Source organism: Erpetoichthys calabaricus, chromosome 14 (assembly GCF_900747795.2).
Source record: "Erpetoichthys calabaricus chromosome 14, fErpCal1.3, whole genome shotgun sequence".
Taxonomy (NCBI): domain Eukaryota; kingdom Metazoa; phylum Chordata; class Cladistia; order Polypteriformes; family Polypteridae; genus Erpetoichthys; species Erpetoichthys calabaricus.
In genome coordinates this window covers 26,649,053-26,670,029 of record NC_041407.2, presented here as the reverse complement: position 1 = coordinate 26,670,029, position 20,977 = coordinate 26,649,053, and the positions used below count along the sequence as shown (strand labels likewise).

Sequence of the window (20,977 nt, the reverse complement as noted above, 5' to 3'; positions counted from 1 at the left end):
TTTAGATGCATAGATAAAACCAAGTTCACTGAGTCTGCCATGTTGGAAATTGGTCACACTTCATGGAAGAAAACCAATCAGGGAATCGGAATCTTTTCATGAGTAGGATCCAATCAGGGGAGGGCCCTGTAATAAACATGAACCAACAAGACACGATGGAGTCAGCGTTTTCAAAGGTCTTCATTTTCACTTGTCCAGTCTGAAAGGCCATGCCGTCATTCTCAAAAGTCTATGGCCCTGGAGTGCGTTCTCAAAAGTATTTGTTTTCGTCAGTTGAAAATACGGGTATAGTGTAAATGAAAGGTGTAGACATATATGTGTTTGAACCAAAGTGTAGATGGGGTCGCGTAGTCCCTTAAATCATCTCATTCTGTCACCTCAAAGAAATACTTGAGGGTCTCCTGGGAGAGGTAGATTCCTGGCACTCACCTTAAACGTTCTTTTAAATAGCTTCATACTGGAGAGATGCTCTCTGCATCACCTGTGATTGGGGTGGAGGGGGTTTGGAATGGTCACAACAACACAGACACCGTAAGAAATACAGATTTTATTTGTCTAAAAATTACAAAAAACGTTTTTTTATAAAATCCTCAAGTGGGTGTATGATATGCTCTTTTTAAGCTTTCCATGTACTGTTGAGTGCTTGGCTGCAGCCCTGTCTAGCCCTCAATGGCTGGGCAGCGTTTTATACATAGATCCCACATGCATGGTCAGCTTCTCACCACAGGAGGCCTCAGCATACACAAGGGGTCACTTAGACATTTTTTTTTTCCTTTTTTAATGCTTCCTTCAGTCAATACAGTAGTGAACTACAAGAAGCAGACATGACAAAAAGCAAGTGTCCAAAACCACCAGGGGCCCAGACCTCGGAACTGGGGAACTTGTGATGAGCACAGAGTAGCAACACAGAAAACACCTAGGGGCGACTTAGCAGAAATCAAGTTGTCTCTCTAACAGCCACTATAGCGTCGCACAAAAGCATGTCCCCTCACTGCATACTGCATCTCGATGAATGTGAGGGGCCCCACAGTGACCTCTGAAGGACCCTGCACGTTGAAGCCCAATTTCTGATAGAAGGGTACAAGGAAGTCTTCACACATGAGGACTGCTCGACGCACATAGGGCAGGCTACGCAGGTACTGAAGGTAACGCCACATGAGGATGGAGCCCTTTCCTTGTTGACGAAACGTGCGATGAACTGCAAGGACGTGGATGTGGACAGTGGTCCCCTGTGGTTTGTGTAGGGTCAGGGCCTCCTAGAAGAAAGGGTAAAGAGTTTAAATCAGGAGGGCAGCGCTAGGGTCTTGTTTGAATTGGACAATCCTTTGCAGCATGACCTATAATAAGTAAACAAAACAGATTGGACACACACCGTTGACAGCTTCTCCTGATCCCACAGTGAGCCAATTATGAACGCCACCAGTCTTCCTTCCTCAAACCAGCCCAATGAAAGTTCTGCACAGACACTCAGGAAGTGGCGCACCTCATCCAAGTGTAGCGGACACTCCCCCGAAACCAAGATGAAGGCTGTGGCAGTGAGATTAAAAGGCAGATGTTAAATCATCAACCTGCTGAAGTTACCATGGATTCAGAAACATTTAGACCCGTTTACTTCTTTTCATTGTGTTATGTTCCAGCCGTATGCTAAAGTCATTGAAATTATTTCCCACCAAATCAAACACCATTCAATACTCTAAAACAACAAAGTGAAAATCAGGATTATAGATTTTTTTATCCATATTTATTCAAAATAAGCTAAAATATCCCACTGACAAGTGTTCAGACCCCTTGGTATGATACTTGAAATCTGGCTCAGGTGCATTCCACTCTATTGATCATCGTATAGATGTTTCTACACCTCGTATGGAGTCTGTCTCTGGTCGTTTCAATTAACTGGACTGATTAGGGAAGGCAGACACCTCTCTATATAAGTAAGGGCCAATAATTGACCATGTGTATCAGCTTTTTTCAGCCGGGGTTCCATAGAACCTTAGGGTTCTGTGAGAAATGGTAATGAATAGCAGTGGCAAATAAATAAAGTTGAACAGTTGAAGAAGATCATAAACCTGCTCTAAAAGGAGTAAAAATCGAGTTTGCGTTAGTTGTATTACCAGCCACTAGGATGCACGGCGATGCTGTCTCTGCTTCACTTATCATGTCACTTAAGAGTTAACTGGTGCTGGTTAGTGCAAGCTGGTGCAAGTAGGAAATGTGAGAACTTCAGTCAGTCTCATCAATCTTATGTGTTTTCTAGCATGCAGGTATGTATTCACTCATTAATATGAAAAGTTTGTATGTTTTCATTTTCTCCCTAAATAAAAGCAAACACAAAAGGAACACAATGAAAAAACGGGGAGAGGGTCTTGTTCAGAAAGTGGACGCCATCTCCTTCTTGTTGTTTGTTTCAGACTGGCCTACCCCTACTGCAAACCCTGAACTTAAAGTTCTTGGGGGTACGGCCAGGTACATCAGGGTCCCTAATCTTAAAAATTTAGAGTAGGTGCCTAATCTTAAAATAGTGTAAGGGTGCCTGATCTTAAAAACAAGTAGCGTCCGCTTTTTGAACAAGACCCTCTCCCCGTTTTTTCAGTGTGTTCCTTTTGTTTGCTTTTATTTAGGCCATGTTTTTAAATTACTCAAACAACAGTTTGAGTATTTGAACTTAAATTGCCATTTTTAAATACAGTTTGAGCTAAAATGCATGCGTTTTAAAAGTGCTCGAGCAGGGGTTCAAACACGATGTTCACGCACCGAATCACGAGGTGGTGCTGCTAAAGCACATACGAAACTTAATCTTATAAATTTTTTACTCTCTGAACATAACCCCAAAAGCGTATTATCCGACCGTGGTTTTTCAGTTTTTTCCATATTGTTCTAGCTATTCTATAGTAATCAGTACTCTTTCTGTTGAAGTATGAAAATGGTTGAACTATTAACAATAAGTATCACAAAGTTACTAACTTGTTACTTTCACGTTATGTTGACCAAGTCAGACGCAGTTAGACGCACATCACGTCATGCACACGCTGTTTTTGAATTTCATTTTTTGAACAAGTGTTCGACTATATTGAATTTCTGTTTGAGTACATTTTGTTTGAACAGCTAGTACACTTTAAAAACATGGCCTGCTTTAGTTTTATTAGTCTGTTTTATTTATCATCTTCTTTTCATTTTTTTTTTATTTTATAGAACTTTCTAACAGTGAAAATGTAGCACAGGTTTCACACTAGAAAAGTACATTTTATTAATCTTATGTTTCAAGAATAACATTTCTTTGGCACATACATTTGTTTAGTATAAAAATTGCAAATAGATGATTAAGTATAGCACTTACTGTTTTTATACCAGTAAAGGCAGACTGCACGACAACATACAGTGAATACACTTGACTTGAGCATTCCTAGTTTTCAGACTCTTTCTCTGTACGTTTAGCATTCATTTGCTCAGAGGTTGATGCACTTGCTGCTTCATGAGCATGATTTAAGATATGAAGAGGTAGGGGAAGTGACGGCGAAGGTGATAGGGAATGAGAACGGCACCTGTATGCATGTGCCACACGGCCGCTGAGAGTTTATTCTGCAGTAAAATAAAAAGAGGAATAACCTTGTACTCAGGGGCGGACTGGCCATTAGGGCATTTGGGCAATGCCCAGTGGGCTGCGGACTCTGGTCTGGTCCGTTTCATGAAATAAATTTTATGTACTGGTCACTGTTTGACATTAAAATTAATTTTCTAAACTACTAAACATTATAAATCGCAGTACCGGACAGATATAGTCCTATATAATATACCGTATTATGTCATCAAGTTGTTTTAGTTGTCTGTACACAACGTTGCAACGATAAATTTGGTCAAAACTGCCTTTTGTCGATTTCTGTTTCGACACCGCTACATTTCGGTTAGCATATACTGTACATTATTGCAATTTATTTTATCTCATATCCAATGTTCCCTCTAAGGAGCAGCATATAGTGAGCAAAAAACATTGTTTATGAGCGACATTTTGTTTAAGCCAAAAATTTATGAGCACCAACTCCGACGGTCGGAGTGAGCAATCGTGCGATAAGTACGAGCGACGCTGTTGGAATGAGCGATCGTGCGGGAAGTATGAGCGACACTCTGAATTCGTGTGAGCGATTGCTCACGCGCTCAGCTTAGAGGGAACATTGCTCATATCTAGTATTTAAATTTTTTGGTACTAATAATTAGTTTATGTGTTATGCACCATCCAAGCCTACTAGGGTACTGGCACTTGGACATTTGACATGTACTCTAATAACGTGTAAGCCGTATTACTAAATTTCTATTTTTCATTAAATTTTATTTCTAAGCACGTCATCAAATTTTAGGTTGTGTCTAAACAACAGTGTACAGATTGAGTTTGGCAACAGTTTAGACAGAGTTCATATCATAGGCTCCTAGCAAGTGGCGAGCCACGTACTTATCACAAATTTTAAGAAAATTACAATGAATAATGGGCTGAGTGGGATGACCTCGTCACCTCACTCGTTGAAGGATGCCCAGGCCAGTTTTAAAAACCAGTCCGCTCCTGCTTGGGGGTCAATCTTCACCCCGAAAGCGGACAGTAGACGTCACGTAGTATATGTGTACTAAATTTCAGGTCAGTAGGTCAAATGGATTGCGAGCTACAGGTGATTTAAAATCCTGGACAGACAAACGAACAGCCATGGTAGCGTATTATATATAAAGATTATGTTATACATGTTTTCCTTATGATCTTTAAATTTATAAATAAAAAAAATACTAATAATATAATTATTATGTAGGTGTTCCCTAGAACATGAATATTATTTCAAGCATTACGCAAGGGCAAAAAGGTTGAGAAACGCTGATGTATATCATAGCAAAAACCAAGACACGAGGTCAAAGGAATTGCCTGCAGATCTTAGTGACAGGATTGTGTCAAGGCTGGGGATGGCTACCAAGAAATAAAAACCCTCTGTAGCACTGAATGTTCCCAAAAGCACAACGTGCCCCCCATAATTCATAAATGGAAGAAGTCTGAAGCAATGATGACTGTTCCTAGAGCTGGCAACCTGACCAAACTCGCCAATCAGGAGAGAAGGGTCTTAGTAAAAGAGGTGACCAAGAATCCAAGTGAACTTGTGTGGCGATGGGAAAAACTTGCAGAAGGACAACCATCATTGCAACACCCCACCGACCGGGGCTTTATGACTGGGTGGCCAGACAGAAGCCACTGCTCAATAAAAGACACATGGAAGCCCACTTGAACTTTACAAAAAGGCACCTACACTGTTTAAAATAATGTCACCAGAGTGGTTCTTCACACTTCTTTATTTTTGGTTCCCTAAAAGACACTGCACACACACACATTTATATACAGTGCTTTTCAAGACACTCAAAGCAGTTTACATAGAGAGAGAGTGGAGCCATTTCCACGATCACCAATGTCCAGCATCTACCATAAATAGATGGGAACAGATTTGTGAAATGCCAATTGGTTGTTGGTTTTAAAAGGACTCTCACTGCATACTATAACACGGGCTCAGTTCAAGGTTTCTTGACCTGTTATATCCTTCATAGGTAACCTACACTCTTAAAAATAACAGTGCCATAGTGGAACCATTCTACATGAAGGTTCTGGGAGGAACCTTTATTTACTGAGATCTGTAACTGACTCCATACACTAAATAGCCATGAACAGATGGTAACAGATTTGTGAAATATCAGTGGCTTGTGATTTTAAAAGGACTGTAACTGCATACAATACTTCTGACTAAGTTCAGGTTTTCTTAATCTATTAGTGTCCTGTTAAGTACCCAACCATACAGCAAAGGTTTCAGGTTTCGTCTGCATGTTGGGAAGTTTTTCAAAGCACAAAGAGCCCTTCCCAGAATGAAACGGTTCTTTGTCAAGCAATGGAGCTACAAAGAGCCACACAACTGGTGAAGAGCCATGACCAAACCATTAGTATACTAGACATTAAAGATTTCTGCTTTCTCCACGTATTAACTCTTTCAGGGTGGGTGTTGACTTATATCGACATAGAGGGTTGAGGCAGATGTCTTCATTAGTCAACATCCAGGGCTAGAGGGCAGTAATCAGATGTAAATGTTGACAAACTCCACTATTACGTTATACTTCGCCTCCATTTGCTAGCAGTATACTGCTTGGAGAATCTGTTACACTGGTGCTGCTGTTTCAGCCATCTATGGCTGCATACTGTGACCACTGCGGCCAGCCGCACAAAGACAACAGCTGCCCAACTGATGGCAGCTGACTGCACAAAGCAGCCGCCTGCCAGCTGCCTTCACATGGCCGGCCACAGCAGTCACAGTCTGCAGCAACAGACACCTGAAACAGCAGCGCCAGTGTAACAGATACCGCAAGCAGTGTAATGTGGCAAAGCACGCCATTGGCTACTTCTACCGTTATCGTACCGTGCAGGACTATGCTGTGTAATAATAGGTGGTGAATTCACACAGTGTAGAAGTTCATGGAACATAAATCACAGTGACATTTGTCAGAAATAAATATTTTATTTTGATTTTTGTGTGAGAACATTGCTTTGTGCAGAGGTGGCCTTAGGGCCTAGGGCTGACCAACCCCACATGGGGCCGGTTACGTCAAAAGCTGTTACTGGTATTTGTGGACTGTACTGACTGTCTGATGAAACTTGTGCGTGAATTTAATAAAAATAATGTTAACATACACTAGATTTTCTCATTACAGTATTCAGTTAAATTTTTGCAAGATAACATGCAGACCTTATCAAAATATAACCATATCTCTCTATTGTAAAATAAAATCTTGAGACAAGACAAGACATGACTATTTCCAAAAGATTTTTTCAAGTCCTGCCCTCCTCACAACCATTTTCAAACATGCCCACGGTCCTCTCACCTCTCATTCGTGTGAATGCTTTTGTCAGACACAGTTCCTGAGCACTGAGCTCTTATAAATTTTTATGTTTTCCTCACTTTAAGTTCCCAGTAAAAGAAGACTTTTATTATGTCCAAATCTTATTGAAGAATTTCATCCATCCATCCATTCATTTTCCAACAGGCTGAATCCAAACACAGGGTCACGGGGGTCTGCTGGAGCCAATCCCAGCCAACACAGGGCACAAGGCAGGAATCAATCCTGGGCAGGGTGCCAACCCACCGCAGGACACACACAAACACACCCACACACCAAGCACACACTAGGGCCAATTTAGAATCGCCAATCCACCTAACCTGCATGTCTTTGGACTGTGGGAGGAAACCGGAGCGCCCGGATCCCAAAGGGATACCAACAGAAGAAACGAGTGCACGGGCAATTCTAGCACCGAGAAATGATGAAGTCAAATAAATTAACACAAAAATTGTCAATCGGTTACAAGACAAATTGGTTAAATGTGTATCAATAGACTATGCTGAAACAGTTGGTGGTGATAGTGTAGAAGATGAAAACATCAACTGACAATATCCCGAAGAATATCTACAACTGTTAACACTGTTTGGTCTTCCATCGGCTGAATTACTGTTGAAAGAAGGATGTATCGTAATGTTATTGTGTAATTTATGTCTGAGTGATGGGCTATGCAATAGGACAAGATTAGTTGTATTCAAAATTGGTCGAACAATTCTGACATGTAAAATTTTAACAAGCGATCAGAAAGGTAATGTAGTACATCTTCCACGGGTAACATTAGACACCAAAGGAGATCTTGAGATGCCATTCGTATTAAAACGTCTACAGTTTCCTGTTAGAATAGCTTTTGATATAACAATTAACAAATCACAGGGACAAACATTCGAAAAAGTCGGTTTATTTATTAAAGAGAAAGAAACGATATTCACTCACGTTATATGTTGTGTTGTCACGGAATCAAAATTCAATGTGATATTGACGAAAAGTTAATTTAAAAAATTGTTTTTACCATAGTTTTACAGTAAAAGTGTAAGTTTAAAAAGTATTTGCATGTTAATTTCAAAGCCAAACAGAATGAAAACGTATAATGCAATGAATACCACTAAAGCAACATGAAACATAATTTTCTTTCAATTTATTATGTTTTACTATTTTTTAATATGGTTAATTACTTGCTGTAATGTAAAATAGTTAGTTCTATTATGCATATGGAACAATTCCCATGAAAATAACAATCTGTTTAAATAGTACATCTGCTTCACCAGACGCGAGCGGCAGATCCGCAAAGAGGCTAGTGGGTAGCACCTGTCCGGGGGATTGGCGAGCGAAGCGAACAGGGGGCAGAGCCCACTAGTCGTCTGTTAAAAAGGTACAATTCATAATTCATGACAATACCATGACAGCGTGAAATGCGATTCTGTAACATGCGGAAATTAGCAGGGCCTCTTCTAGAAAAGTACCCAAGTTGCAAGTATATTCTGTGTCTCGATATGCAGGATGTCATAGTCATAACTCACATTGATGTCATGTCTGCCGGCTATCATTAGCGATACATGTTTTTATGAATTAATATTCGGGCATGTTTATGGCCTACAAATAAAATGTGAGTTTCAGTGTTTCGACAGAGAAGTGTGAAATTAATGTAGAGGTATCATCATGAAATCTCTCACTGGTTTCCAGGTTCAGAGATGAAAATCCACTGTTCTTGCCTTCCGATTGGAAAAGTCGTTGATGACATCTTCGTAGTCTAATCTGGAGGCAATGTCTTTTTCTATAGATAGTCACTGGGTTGGCTTCTCCTAACGGGCTCTACCTATTTTAGGATGGGATTATACTGGGAACCCTTTTCGGGCGATGAAGGTGGACTATGGAATGTTTTCAAAGATGTGCATGCACAGAATATGACCTTGAAGAGGGATTTTACAAGGGTTCATCTTAGAAGCATCTCAAATATATATATATATATATATATATATATAATATATATATATATATATACTGGAGAATATAAATTGACAAATCTGCTCGAACAGGTTATGCAGACCTCAAAAGCGGGGCCCCCTTAGGCTCGGGGGCCTGGAGCGGTCGCCCCACTTACCACCCCCAAACGCCACTCTTGGCTTTGTGTTCTTTTGTGTTCTTGGGATTTGTGCCCAAAGCAGAAAACGATAAATAGTTAGCCCTCAAAAGAGTTTTTCAAAACCCAAAGAACCCTTCACAGAATGAAACCGCTGCTTGTCAAGCAATGGTTTAAAAAGGAACCACATATCCCAGTAAAATGCCATTATTTTTAAGAGTGTTGAGGACTCTCAGAATATGAGAAACCAGATTCTTCGGTGTGATGAAACCAAGATTAGCATCATGTCCACAGGAAACTCGGTGCTGCTCTTCACCTGTGCAATGCCATTCTACCAGTGAAGCACAGTGGTGGCAGCAGGGGCCGGGAGACTGGACAGGACTGAGGGAAAACTGAGTGGAGAGAAGTACAGACACGCCCTGCTCTGGGCCTCACAGTGAGCCCAAGGCTTACTTTCCGACAGGTGAATGACACAAAACACAAAGCAAAACAACACAGGAGTGGTTTTGAGACAACTCTGGGAATGTCCTTGAGTGGCCCAGCCAGACCCTGGACTTGAACAGAATAGAATATCTCCGGAAGAGACCTGAAAGCAACTGTCCATCAATGGTCTCCATCCAACCTGACAGAGCTTGAGAGGATCGGCAGAGAGGAATGGCAGAAAATCCCCAAATCCAGGGGTGTGAAGCTTGTCATGTCACACCCAAAAAGACTCCAGGCTCTAATTACTGCCAAAGGGGCTTCAACGAAGTACTGAGTAAAGGGCCTGAACACCTGTATCAATATATCATATTTCAAAACGTTTCTACACTGTGAATGCTTTGTCATTCTGGGGACCGCCCAGCCCCTACTTTCTCTTCTGTTCTTTTTCCGGTTTTCTGTGGTGCCATCACCCGATCAAAGCACCGTGCTGTCCCTACATTGATGGAGACAACAGGCCAGAGGTTCACATGACCCTCGTCATCAGGTTCTTCCATGTGAAGCCTGAAAACCAGGAGAACTGATTGAGATCATTTGTGTTAGGTAAAATGCCTGGAAGGGGATGGGTGGTCTTGTGGCCTCGGAGCCCCTGCAGATTTTTTTTTTTTCTCCAGCTCTCTGGAGTTTTTTTTTTTGTTTGTTTTTTCTGTCCTCCTGGGCCATTGGACCTTATTTTTATTCTATGTTAATTAGTATTGCCTATTTTTATTTTTTTATGTTTTGTCTTTTTTCTCTTTCTTCATCCTGTAAAGCACTTTGAGATACATTATTTGTATGAAAATGTGCTACAGAAATAAATGTTGTTGTTGTATTGAGTGTAGCTTGATGTGGGGAAAAATCCATTTAAATGATTTTTACTTGAGACTGCAGCATGCAAAACTGAAAACTTTCTGAATTTTCTGCATGTCTGTGTGGGCAGTCCATGCCCAATTACTTTAACAGAAGACATAAAATGCAAAGGTTAGAGCACCAGGAGGAAGAGGAGGATGTCTTATACCCCATATCATCTTTTATTAATGGGTCATCATGCTGACAGACGCTGGCTAACTTGAAATATTTTGGGCTACCGCAGAAGAAAATGGTGGTCATCTCTCAAATTGACCCCTTTCTGTTCCAGTTTTGAGTCCAGCTCAGGGCCATCTTACTAGCATCACTGGCCCCCGGGCACTGGGGCCCCTGTTTTGACAGCAAAACAGAACATACATATGCATCAGAAACATCGTGGGCCCCCAGCCAGTGTCCATAAGTTACGACTGCCCTGAAAATCTCATGAACTTGTGCTGCACAACCATCTAGCAAGTCGTTTGCCTAAATGGTTAGTTAATTAACTCTATTGGACTGGTGTCCATGAGGATACTGTTACCTTCCCCAGTGTTCCCTGGACATCTCCACACATTTCAAATATTCAGAATCAATGAACTTGCACCTCTGAGCAATGGGGGGCTTGTCAACATTAGCTTGTTAGAAATGCACTCAAATTCTCAGCTCTAGTGCCAGAGTGGTTCTTCAGAGCGATGTCATAGCAGAACTATTTTTGGTTCCCAAAAGACTCATCCACATGAAGGTTTCCTGAAAGAACTTTTATTTATTTCGATCCATATAAGGCTTCATACAGTAAATAACCATGACTAGATGGTAACAGATTTGTGAAATGCCAATGAGTCATGAATGGGAAGGACTCTCGTTGAATACAATGACACCGATTAAGTTCAGGTTTTCATAATCATAATGTTCTGCTAGGTAGCATACCATACATTAAAGAATTTATTTTTCTATATATTATGAAGTTTTTCAAAGCACAAAGAACCAACTTCATTTGCAAAGAACCCTTAAATGGTGCTCACTCAAGCAATTGGTTCCATGAGGAACCACATAACCCAGTAAAGCACCATAATATGCCATTAAAAGTGCACGTGGTTGAGCTACAGTACCTTCTCACATCTCCACTACCTATTTTATTTTATTTTTTACCAGAATCGCTAGTGACCACTATCCCACTAACCACTTTCTGAACTGGTTCAATTGCACGTGAAGAGCCCGCCGAAACACACCACACTCCATCCTTTGAGCCTCTTACCTTCCCTCTCGATCTCGAAGACACTGATGGCATCTTCAGGTGTTAGGCTGCGGAATTCGCTGGCCGGTAGGGTGTGGCGCCTCTGGTGGCCAGGGGAGGCTACCGGCTTGAAGACAGGCAAAGCGCTGAGCACCGACATGTCGGCTGGACTCGGACGGCGATCCTTCTGGGCTCGTGTGTCCGTGCCGTGGCTTTATGTTCCTGCGGAGGGGCGCGAGATGGCATCAGGTGCGCGGCGCTCTCATTTGCATTTAATTACTATGCCTGCCACCCCATCATTACACACACACTCTCACACACACGCACACACAAAAGCTTTTTCTCCGCATTATCTCTCTAGTCTGTGATTATTGTCCATTCTCGCATGCAGAAAGGAAGAGATGTGGGCGTCTGGTTGCAAGTAAGGCGCTATATCGCCGGTCTCGCACTTCATTCACGTCAGACATACACGTCAGTGCCATTAGCGTCAAGCAATTCAAAAAAAATAAAAAATAACGCACTTAGTATTTGAGGGCACAAGAGGTGAGCATTTGTGAAACATTTCCTATGATAATGGATTCGAAAAGAGCAATAGACTACAAATGGAATAGAATTTGCCCTCGCTATGCCCAAGCCCTAATAATCCCGAAATTAAATCCGTCAGAGAGTGATGTCCTCCCAGGGCATAACCTGGTCACCTCAAACATATCAATTGACTTGCTAATGTCAGTGGTACAAGCGCTCTGAAATCCACAAACCACGTGTCAGATCAAATGAGTGACCATCTGGTGGCACACATCCCAGCAGACAAACAAGCTCACGGACTAAGACTTCGTGAGCGAGCGACATTGTGGCGCAGAAGGGTCCACAGTACTGGGGCTTTTCATCCCGTGCTGAGTGGGGTTTACTGTCACAGTCGTGCAGGTTCATTTTAGTGGCAATTCCCAATCAGCTCCGTATGGCTGTGTTGGGGAGTGCAGGCTTAAAAAACAAAGCCAAAGCGGTTCTTAATAGCGATGACATGGGGGAACCGTTTTTGGTTCCCAAAAAAAAATCACCTCAATGAAAGTTCCATAGAAAGAACCCTTTATTTATTTAGATAAGTTAAAACTTTCTTAAATACCCCGGGCGGACATTCAGAACTCCCTGATGGCAACATGAGCTGCCAGCTATTTAACCATCAAAAAGGATGAAATATACAGATCCCTGCATTGTACAAATCTGGAAAACGTTTTAAAGCAGGAATATTAATACAGGAAACAATAAAAATAAGTGAAATGAAGTAGAAAACAGATATTTGAAATAGCAATGTGTTCATGTTTTTTAAAAGGACTTTTGCTTCATACAACAGAGGATAAGTTCAGATTTTCTTCACCTAAGGTAGCTTAGATTTGTGTTCTAAAGGACATTATGATCCTTTTCGAAGTCCAAAGAACCCATGTGCAAAAACGCCTTCCAGAATTATCTATCTATCTATCTATCTATCTATCTATCTATCTATCTATTGTCAATCAATGGTTCTATCCACACAAACTCAGTAAAGTGCCATTTTAGAACCACTGTTTCAAATATTGTGGTGTGGGTAGTGCAGCTGACTCCTCGGTGCTGCCGTGATTGGCTCCGGCACCATTGGACTAAGCGGGGTTGACAATATGTTATGTCTTGTTATGATGTCATCATGGAATTTGAATTAACTTAATATAGCCCCGCTCCAGCACCGGAGCCCGCATCAAAAGACCATTAAGAACGATCAGAATGATCAAAATGCGGAGAAAACAAAAAGCTCAGTTGACAGACTTACGAGGATCGCGCTCCGTCACAATGGTTAAAGCTGCATGAGCGTGCGTCTCTGTCTGTCGCTTCGTTAATGGGGATTTGCCACAGGGTAATGCAGTGAAAGGTTCACGTTGCTTAACTCATATTGATATATATATATATATATATATCTCCATCCATCATCCAACCTACTCTATCCTAACTACAGGGTAGGGTCACGGGGGTCTGCTGGAGCCAATCCCAGCCAGCACAGGGCGCAAGGCAGGAAACAAACCCCGGGCAGGGCGCCAGCCCACCACAGGGCACACACACACACACACCAAGCACACACTAGGGACAGTTTAAAATCGCCAATGCACCTAACCTGGATATCTTTGGACTGTGGGAGGAAACCGGAACACCCGGAGGAAACCCACGCAGACAACAGGAGAACATGCAAACTCCACGCAGGGAGGACCTGGGAAGCGAACCCGGGTCTCCTAACTGCGAGGCAGCCACCGTGCCGCCTATATATAATATCTATCTATCTATCTATCTATCTATCTATCTATCTATCTATCTATCTACAGTATATATATATATATATATATATATATATATATATATATATATATATATATATATATATATATATATTTGTGTTTCTTTATATTTTTAAAATATTTTTATTTCCCAGGACCAAGGTGATTTTGTGCTCTGTTTTCTGAGCTATTCTAGCAGATACCTTCATGATGGCATCTATGTGCAATACACTGACTGACATCATACACTGTAAAACTTGTACGCACATATGTATTCGCAATTCTATTCACTTTACACTTAGTAAATAACTACACTTTGTTAATATGTTTATAGGTTAATCTTGTTATATGTATATATGTGCCTTTCTATGTAACCATTCCCTTTGGGATTAATAAAGTTTCTATCTATCTATCTATCTATCTATCTATCTATCTATCTATCTATCTATCTATCTATCTATCTATCTAAATTGACGTAAGTAACAACTGTTACCGTCTTTAAGATAACTACGCAGTATAGCGGCATCTTATTTCGGCCAGTGCGTGCGGTCAGCGATGGCTTGGCACCTTGACCAGTGCTGGTTTCTGTCCTGCGCATCATGGTTTCCAGATGAACTGCGTTCAGTTCCACCGCAGTCCAGAGTTTAGTTAAACTGGTTTGAAAACGGAGCCATGGAGGATATACACCAAATGACTATTTAAACAGTGCGGTGGCGCAGTGCTTGACGCTGGTGCTTCATACCAACCTCTTGGACTTTTTTTTCGCTGGTTGTCGGAGCTTTTTCCTGTGATTTAGGGCGCAAGAAAACAGTCCTGGGTATTTCCATAAATTCGAAGTTAAGTGACCAACCCGCATGAAGACCCCCACGGGTCTTGAATGAACATTGGTCCTCAACGGTGCTTTTAACAATGCTGCAGGCGGACAACCTGTCGTTTCATGCAGCGCGGTAAGCCCCCGCGTTCGTATCACTCTATCGTTTCATCCAGTTTGGGGGGCTCTATATTAGATGCAAAGACCTCTTGCCGTCAATGGTCCCCGGGCGGACATTCAGAACTCCATGATGGCAACATGAGCTGCCAGCTATTTAACCATCAAAAAGGATGAAATATACAGACCCCTGCATTGTACATATCTGGAAAACGTTTTATAGCAGGAATATTAATACAGGAAACAATAAAAATAAGTGAAATGATGTAGAAATAATAGAGAAAAGAAGTGTATTACAATATGTTTTTACAAACATTCCGTACTTTAATACAGAATTATTGTGAATATGGTAATACACCAACTATCCATTTGCACAATGAAACAGTTGACACTGGCCGCTACAACATTGCTTGGATGTAAATCAGACACGTATCTGTTTGTGTTTTGTTTTCTTATTTTAAACCATTCATTATATTACATTTTATTTGATGATACACTCTTACAAATAAAAGTGCCAAAGTGTTTCGTCAGAGCGTTGCTATAGGGAAACCATTTTTGGTTCCCAAAATAACCATCACACGAAGCTTCCAGAAAGAACCGTTTATTTATTTGGACCTGTACGAGGCGCCGATGAATAAATAATAACAGATGTGTGAAATACTAATGGGTTTGTGTCGCTGCATGCGCAATAACGCTTCATTTGTCGTGTTCTGTTAGTGTCCTGCTAGGCAGCCTGTGTTATGCCCTCATAAAAAGCCTTTCTACAATAAAATGGTTCTTTGTCAAGGAGGGAGCCGTACAACCCAGTGCTTTTTTACAACCATTACTTTTAAGACTTTGGATAAAATGAATTACCTGATGATGATCAGATGCCCACCTTAAATGAGTGTTCCCATCAAACTGTATTTTTATAATGCATTAACAGGATGCGTTTTTAGGGTGGGGTGGCCCAGTATGTCCAGCAACAACAGCAGCCGAAGTTACACACCCTAGAGGACCGAAGTGTATTTGCAGTTTTCGTGTTCGCTGGTCTCCCCAACACCACAAGGACCAGAATGCTGCATCCCTGAAGTGTGTGAGCAGCTGTACGTGTGGGTTTGTTAAACAGTAAAACACCCCCATGTTCAATTAAAAGAATCGTACACTCTTCCATCCATCCATTTTCCAACCCGCTGAATCCGAACACAGGGTCACGGGGGTCTGCTGGAGCCAATCCCAGCCAACACAGGGCACAAGGCAGGAAACAATCCTGGGCAGGGTGCCAATCCACCGCAGGACACACACAAACACACCCACACACCAAGCACACACTAGGGCCAATTTAGAATCGCCAATCCACCTAACCTGCATGTCTTTGGACTGTGGGAGGAAACCGGAGCGCCCGGAGGAAACCCACGCAGACACGGGGAGAACATGCAAACTCCACGCAGGGAGGACCCGGGAAGCGAACCCAGGTCCCCAGATCACCCAACTGCGAGGCAGCAGCGCTACCCACTGCGCCACCGTGCCGCCCAATCGTACACTCTTAAAAATACTAATTCTTAATTTAATGGCACTTTACTGGGTGGCGTGATTCCCCTCTGCCTGGCACCATTTGGCTTCTTTGCTTGTGAAGTTGGTTCTTTGAGCTTGGGAAAGGTTCCTAATATCTGGACAAAACAGACACCTCTGTTATATATAAAAAAAAATTTGGGAAATTTTCAGAGAGATAATTTCAAGTCGGCGGCATAATGGCGCAGTGGTAGCGCTGCTGCCTCGCAGTAAGAAGACCCGGGTCCTCCCTGCGTGGGTTCCATCCGGGTGCTCCGGTTTCCTCCCACAGTCCAAGGGCCAATTTAGAATCGCCAATCCACCTAACCTGCATGTCTTTGGACTGTGGGAGGAAACTGGAGCGCCCAGAGGAAACCCACGCAGACACGGGGAGAACATGCAAACTCCACGCAGGGAGGACCCGGGAAGCGAACCCAGGTCCCCAGGTCCCCCAACTGCGAGGCAGCAGAGCTACCCACTGCGCCACCGTGCCGCCCTAGCGCAAACAAACGGAAATTATTACTTTGTGAAATAACGGAAAAGCGAAAAAAGATCGAATATATGGACATAGGTGATATGTCAGAAGTATGTAGATATCGTTCGGTTTAAAATTTTAAGTCGGAGACTTGTGGTTCGTCAAATTCGTGTTGCTATCAGGGAAAAGTAGTGTTTCTTCCCAATGAAGAGGCGTATCCACCAGAAATAAAAGATTTGTTATTTGGTGAAAATAAAATCCACAAACGCTACAGGCAAAATATCCGAAGCTACAGCGTTTGCATTATTCAATGCTCAAAACGCAGATTTACACGATTCAGGACCATAGAGAATCTGTGGTCCCGCAGCAATTAAAGCTACGACAAGTTTCACTTCAAAGAAACCTCAATTCGGTCAGGTTTATATTTATGATCACGGAGAAGCGATGCAACATAGCATCAAAAGAGTTAAACAATCAGAATTAGAAATTCAGCAGCCAATAATGGATACAAATCCATACGTTCAAAAGTATCGCACTTTAAGCGAAATGTATCTGAAAAACAAGAACAAAGAAGTTTTCTTGGGTTTCCATATGAATCCGAAAGATCACGCTCGCATATATAATAAACCAACATGTGACGAATTGTCAGCGGTGATAGTTTCGAAAGACAGAGATATCAAAGACAGAGCTGATATTCGTGTTTATCCAAAAGCACAGCACGATTCGTCACAGATCTGGGAAATGACGAGCTGAACCCCCTAGTATGAATGAATTAACAGATCACGAAAACCTGACGTTATTGTGTGAAGCGAGCCTGTTTTAAAGATCACAAACCCAAAAGCGTGTCATCATGTATTCGTGTTTAATTACAGAATCTGCAATGGATCAAAATAAAAAAAATTCTTTCCGGACCCTTGTGGTTGTTTTTTTTGGGAACCAAATGGTCCCCCGATGCACCGCTCTGGATAACGTTTATTTTAAAGAGGGTAGTCTGCTAAACTTCGGTTGTGTTTTGTTTGAAACTTTGATAGAAGTCTATGGCTTAGTGGTGCCCATCATTGCGACCAGAGAGAGTCTGGGATAGGCGCCGGGTATACTGTGACATAACATGAATGGATGGATAGTCGAATTGTCAGATCAAAACACGTTTTAATTTTTAACGTGATTTAAACTTTCTAAGCATTCCGAGAACAAAATCACGAAAGCTATGAAGTGAACGATTTAATCTGTATAATGAATCTACTTATGCCATAAACAGAGTTCTATTGTGTGTACTAACTTACATTTTGTTATATATTCGTGTTACTTGTTGCTTCACAATTTGAAAATATAAAATAAGTATAAACATAAGTAAAAAGAATCCCATCAAAAACGTATTTAGTTTGCCAACTGGCACCTGATCTTTTAGACTGGCAAACTTCATATTGCCACAGTGGTAATTCCATTTCCGATATGTATACCAGTTCACATTCCAGGGCCAATCCTGACAACAGTGAATTCTGTTTTACTGGGCGCTTGTCTTGTAAATTCCAGTCGAGTCAAATCTACTAGCAGCTTCTGGTCTGTCTGCCATTCTGAAAACATCTGATCATCCCGCTCCCAGCTGATCCAAAACCTAAAGTATGACACAGAATTTGAAGGCCCCCGACTGGCACAAGTCCGTTATGCCCTCGGCAGTGGCGCAACATTACCACAACGACTTACTGCTCGGACTATGCTGAGGAATTTAACCTGTCAGACCGTTCAAAATATCCCGCGGGGCCACCTACTTCATAAAAAAATTTGCCAAATTCTAAATTGCTAAACATGTTACTGTTAATACGTTCCGCGATTACTTGTTGATCTGATCAATCAATCTGGCAACGGGCAGGATAAACCTCTCTGCGTGTCTGTTGAATCAGAGTGACTTATTAGAGCATCAGGTAAACTCTCCAGGAGGACTGGACGCCCATGACACTCACACGCAGTCTAAAATCGCTTAGATGAATGGCCCTCCGGTGGCGAAACCGTACACAGCTGGATATGAAAAAAAGTAGAATGAAGTCCTAACGAATTACCTGAGAGCGAAGGAGAGAATCAATTGAAGCGTTAGCCACCGATGATCAAAGAAGAAAACGATCTCACGCCATAGGCTATAGGATTCTAATAATTATTCCAGCGAGCCTTCGAGGTCAGTAGCGCTTTCTCTAGTCCTGATCGCGAGTGACTTTCTTGTCTTTACGCACTTCGAACTGCCCAGCAAGGGGGTCACGTGTGGGCAGAATTTAGCAAATCCCCCGAAGAAGGTTGTGATGTTTTAAGAAGCTCATCTGCACACAACGTTAGCAACCGTGTGCACCAGGCAACAACTGCGGACTCCGCCGCACGGAGAAGTCGAAACGCGAGCCGGGCTGTTTAAAGGCAAAGAGCGGCTGGCGCTCTTAAAAGTGGCCGGGGAAAGCCAGTGAGCTTGTAGATCGCAACTTCTTGGGAAGCATATGTACTTTTTCATGGTTGGCTGGAGACTAGCATACTCCACACTTTCCTGGCAGCTAAAAGCTGCAGACTCCATACACGTAGTGAGCGGGTGTGCGATTTGGGACCACGCAGTATGGAGCCTTGGTGGCTGAGCGCAGCCGTTGTACAGCTTCAGGAGCCTGAGATGCGTTTGTACATTCTCGATGTCTACAGGGTATTCCGCTTTGCTTTACTTTTATTGTATACACAATGCGTGAACAAGGGTCTCCAAACATGCCCTCTGTGAACGGCTGTCGCCCCTGATAGCGAGATCGGCTGTGTGCCCCCGCGAACATTAAAACTGTATAAAAGATAATAGACAGATAATTATTGACATGACATTGCGCTCCAGTCCAAATACAGTAATCAGCACTCAGAACCACCATCCCAGCTCCGGAACTGATAGGAAAAAAATTTTGAGCAGAACGTGTCGCTCACAAACCAATTCCCAGCAGTAATGGAAGTCCTTACTCTGTCCAGCCATGCAGTGATTGAGCCAGTTCTGTCATATTCCTCAGCCCATCACATTATTTTATACTTCAATTTGCCACACTAGAGCTAATCCAGCCATCGGAATCGAGATTTATTGCATCATAAATGGATTTCAAAATGATTTAATCACTTATTGTTTTGTTTTTAAGTACGGACATCTTCGCGTAAAACATCATTTAATCTTGACGGATTTGTGAGCTCTAATAACTCGTCAGTAAATCGCAAGCAGCTCGTTTTTGGAAAGCAACCATTCGCAGAACTCACACGCTCAGTACAGTTACTTTTAATGAACCAGGCGTTTTTGGGATGGGGGGAAAAACCGAAGCATCAACAGAAAATGAAGACACGCACTCTGTGCCAGCGCCACATAAATCAGAACGGCCATGCAAAAGAGATGGAGTCCCTGGAGAAGTGAGAGCAGCATCACTATGCTGCCCTCTACTGTTTGCTCACTCCATCAGCAGTTTATGTTGCGAACCAGTTTACTAAGCAGAGTAGAATAAGGCGTGTGTCTCATTTGTACTCAAAAATAAGAATAAAGTTACAATGTAAAAAGTCACCGCGTAGAGAATGCTGGAGGAATGCAATAAAAGTTAAAAGTATGCGCGTTACACACACTTAAAAATATTGGTTCTTTAATGGCACTTTATGGCTCCCCACTTTCTGAAGTGCTTTGAGTAGTGAAAAACCACTATATAAATATAAAGAATTATTATTATAATTATTCCCTTTTTGATATTGCAACTGAGAACCTTATTCATGCCTTTGTCACCTCGTGACTTGATTATTGCAATGTGCTGTTGTTTGGTGTCTCTGCTCACAGCCTAACCACACTGCAATACAGTATGTGCAAAACTCAGCAGCAAGGGTCGTCAGATGTTTAAAACCTTGGGAGCACTTCGAAACTGTACTTCGAAAATTACATTGGCTACCTGTCCTTTTTCATATCTTATATATACTGTAAACATCTAAGCGTGGAGGTGTGTATGTCTGTCCAGCCCGGAAGTGAGAGGTGGAGTCGGGTAAGGGCGCCACCTCCGAGGAAACAGAAAACTCGCTTAGCCGCTAATAACACAAGCGAGGCCAGCATGTCAGCAAAACGAAACCTCCTAGGAGAGAGACGCCCAGAGTAGTTCCTTGCCTGACATCTGTACATTTCATCTTTTTTTTGTGACGATTTCAATAGTTAGTATGTGGCGGAGTGGTGGCTCTGAGGCTAAGGATCTGCGCTGGTATCCCGAAGGTTGCC

The 20,977-nt window shown here is 42.1% G+C and overlaps 1 protein-coding gene across 2 annotated transcripts; it reads right to left on the bottom strand.

Moving 5' to 3' along the window:
• Window positions 1–532: 532 nt before the first annotated feature.
• aanat1 (arylalkylamine N-acetyltransferase 1) lies at window positions 533–19,212 on the bottom strand. Of its 2 annotated transcripts, XM_028819028.2 has the most exons (4): window positions 18,798–19,212; window positions 11,532–11,732; window positions 1,373–1,527; window positions 533–1,256 (listed from the first exon to the last, which is right to left on the bottom strand). In XM_028819028.2, the coding sequence occupies exons 2-4, from the start codon at window positions 11,668–11,670 to the stop codon at window positions 951–953; spliced, it is 600 nt and encodes a 199-aa protein (XP_028674861.1). In that variant the 5' UTR covers window positions 11,671–11,732; window positions 18,798–19,212; the 3' UTR covers window positions 533–950. The 2 variants fall into 2 exon arrangements, with proteins under 2 accessions (XP_028674861.1, XP_051792220.1); XM_051936260.1 differs by lacking the exon at window positions 18,798–19,212 and having other exon boundaries at window positions 11,532–12,298.
• Between the last annotated feature and the right edge of the window lie 1,765 nt (window positions 19,213–20,977).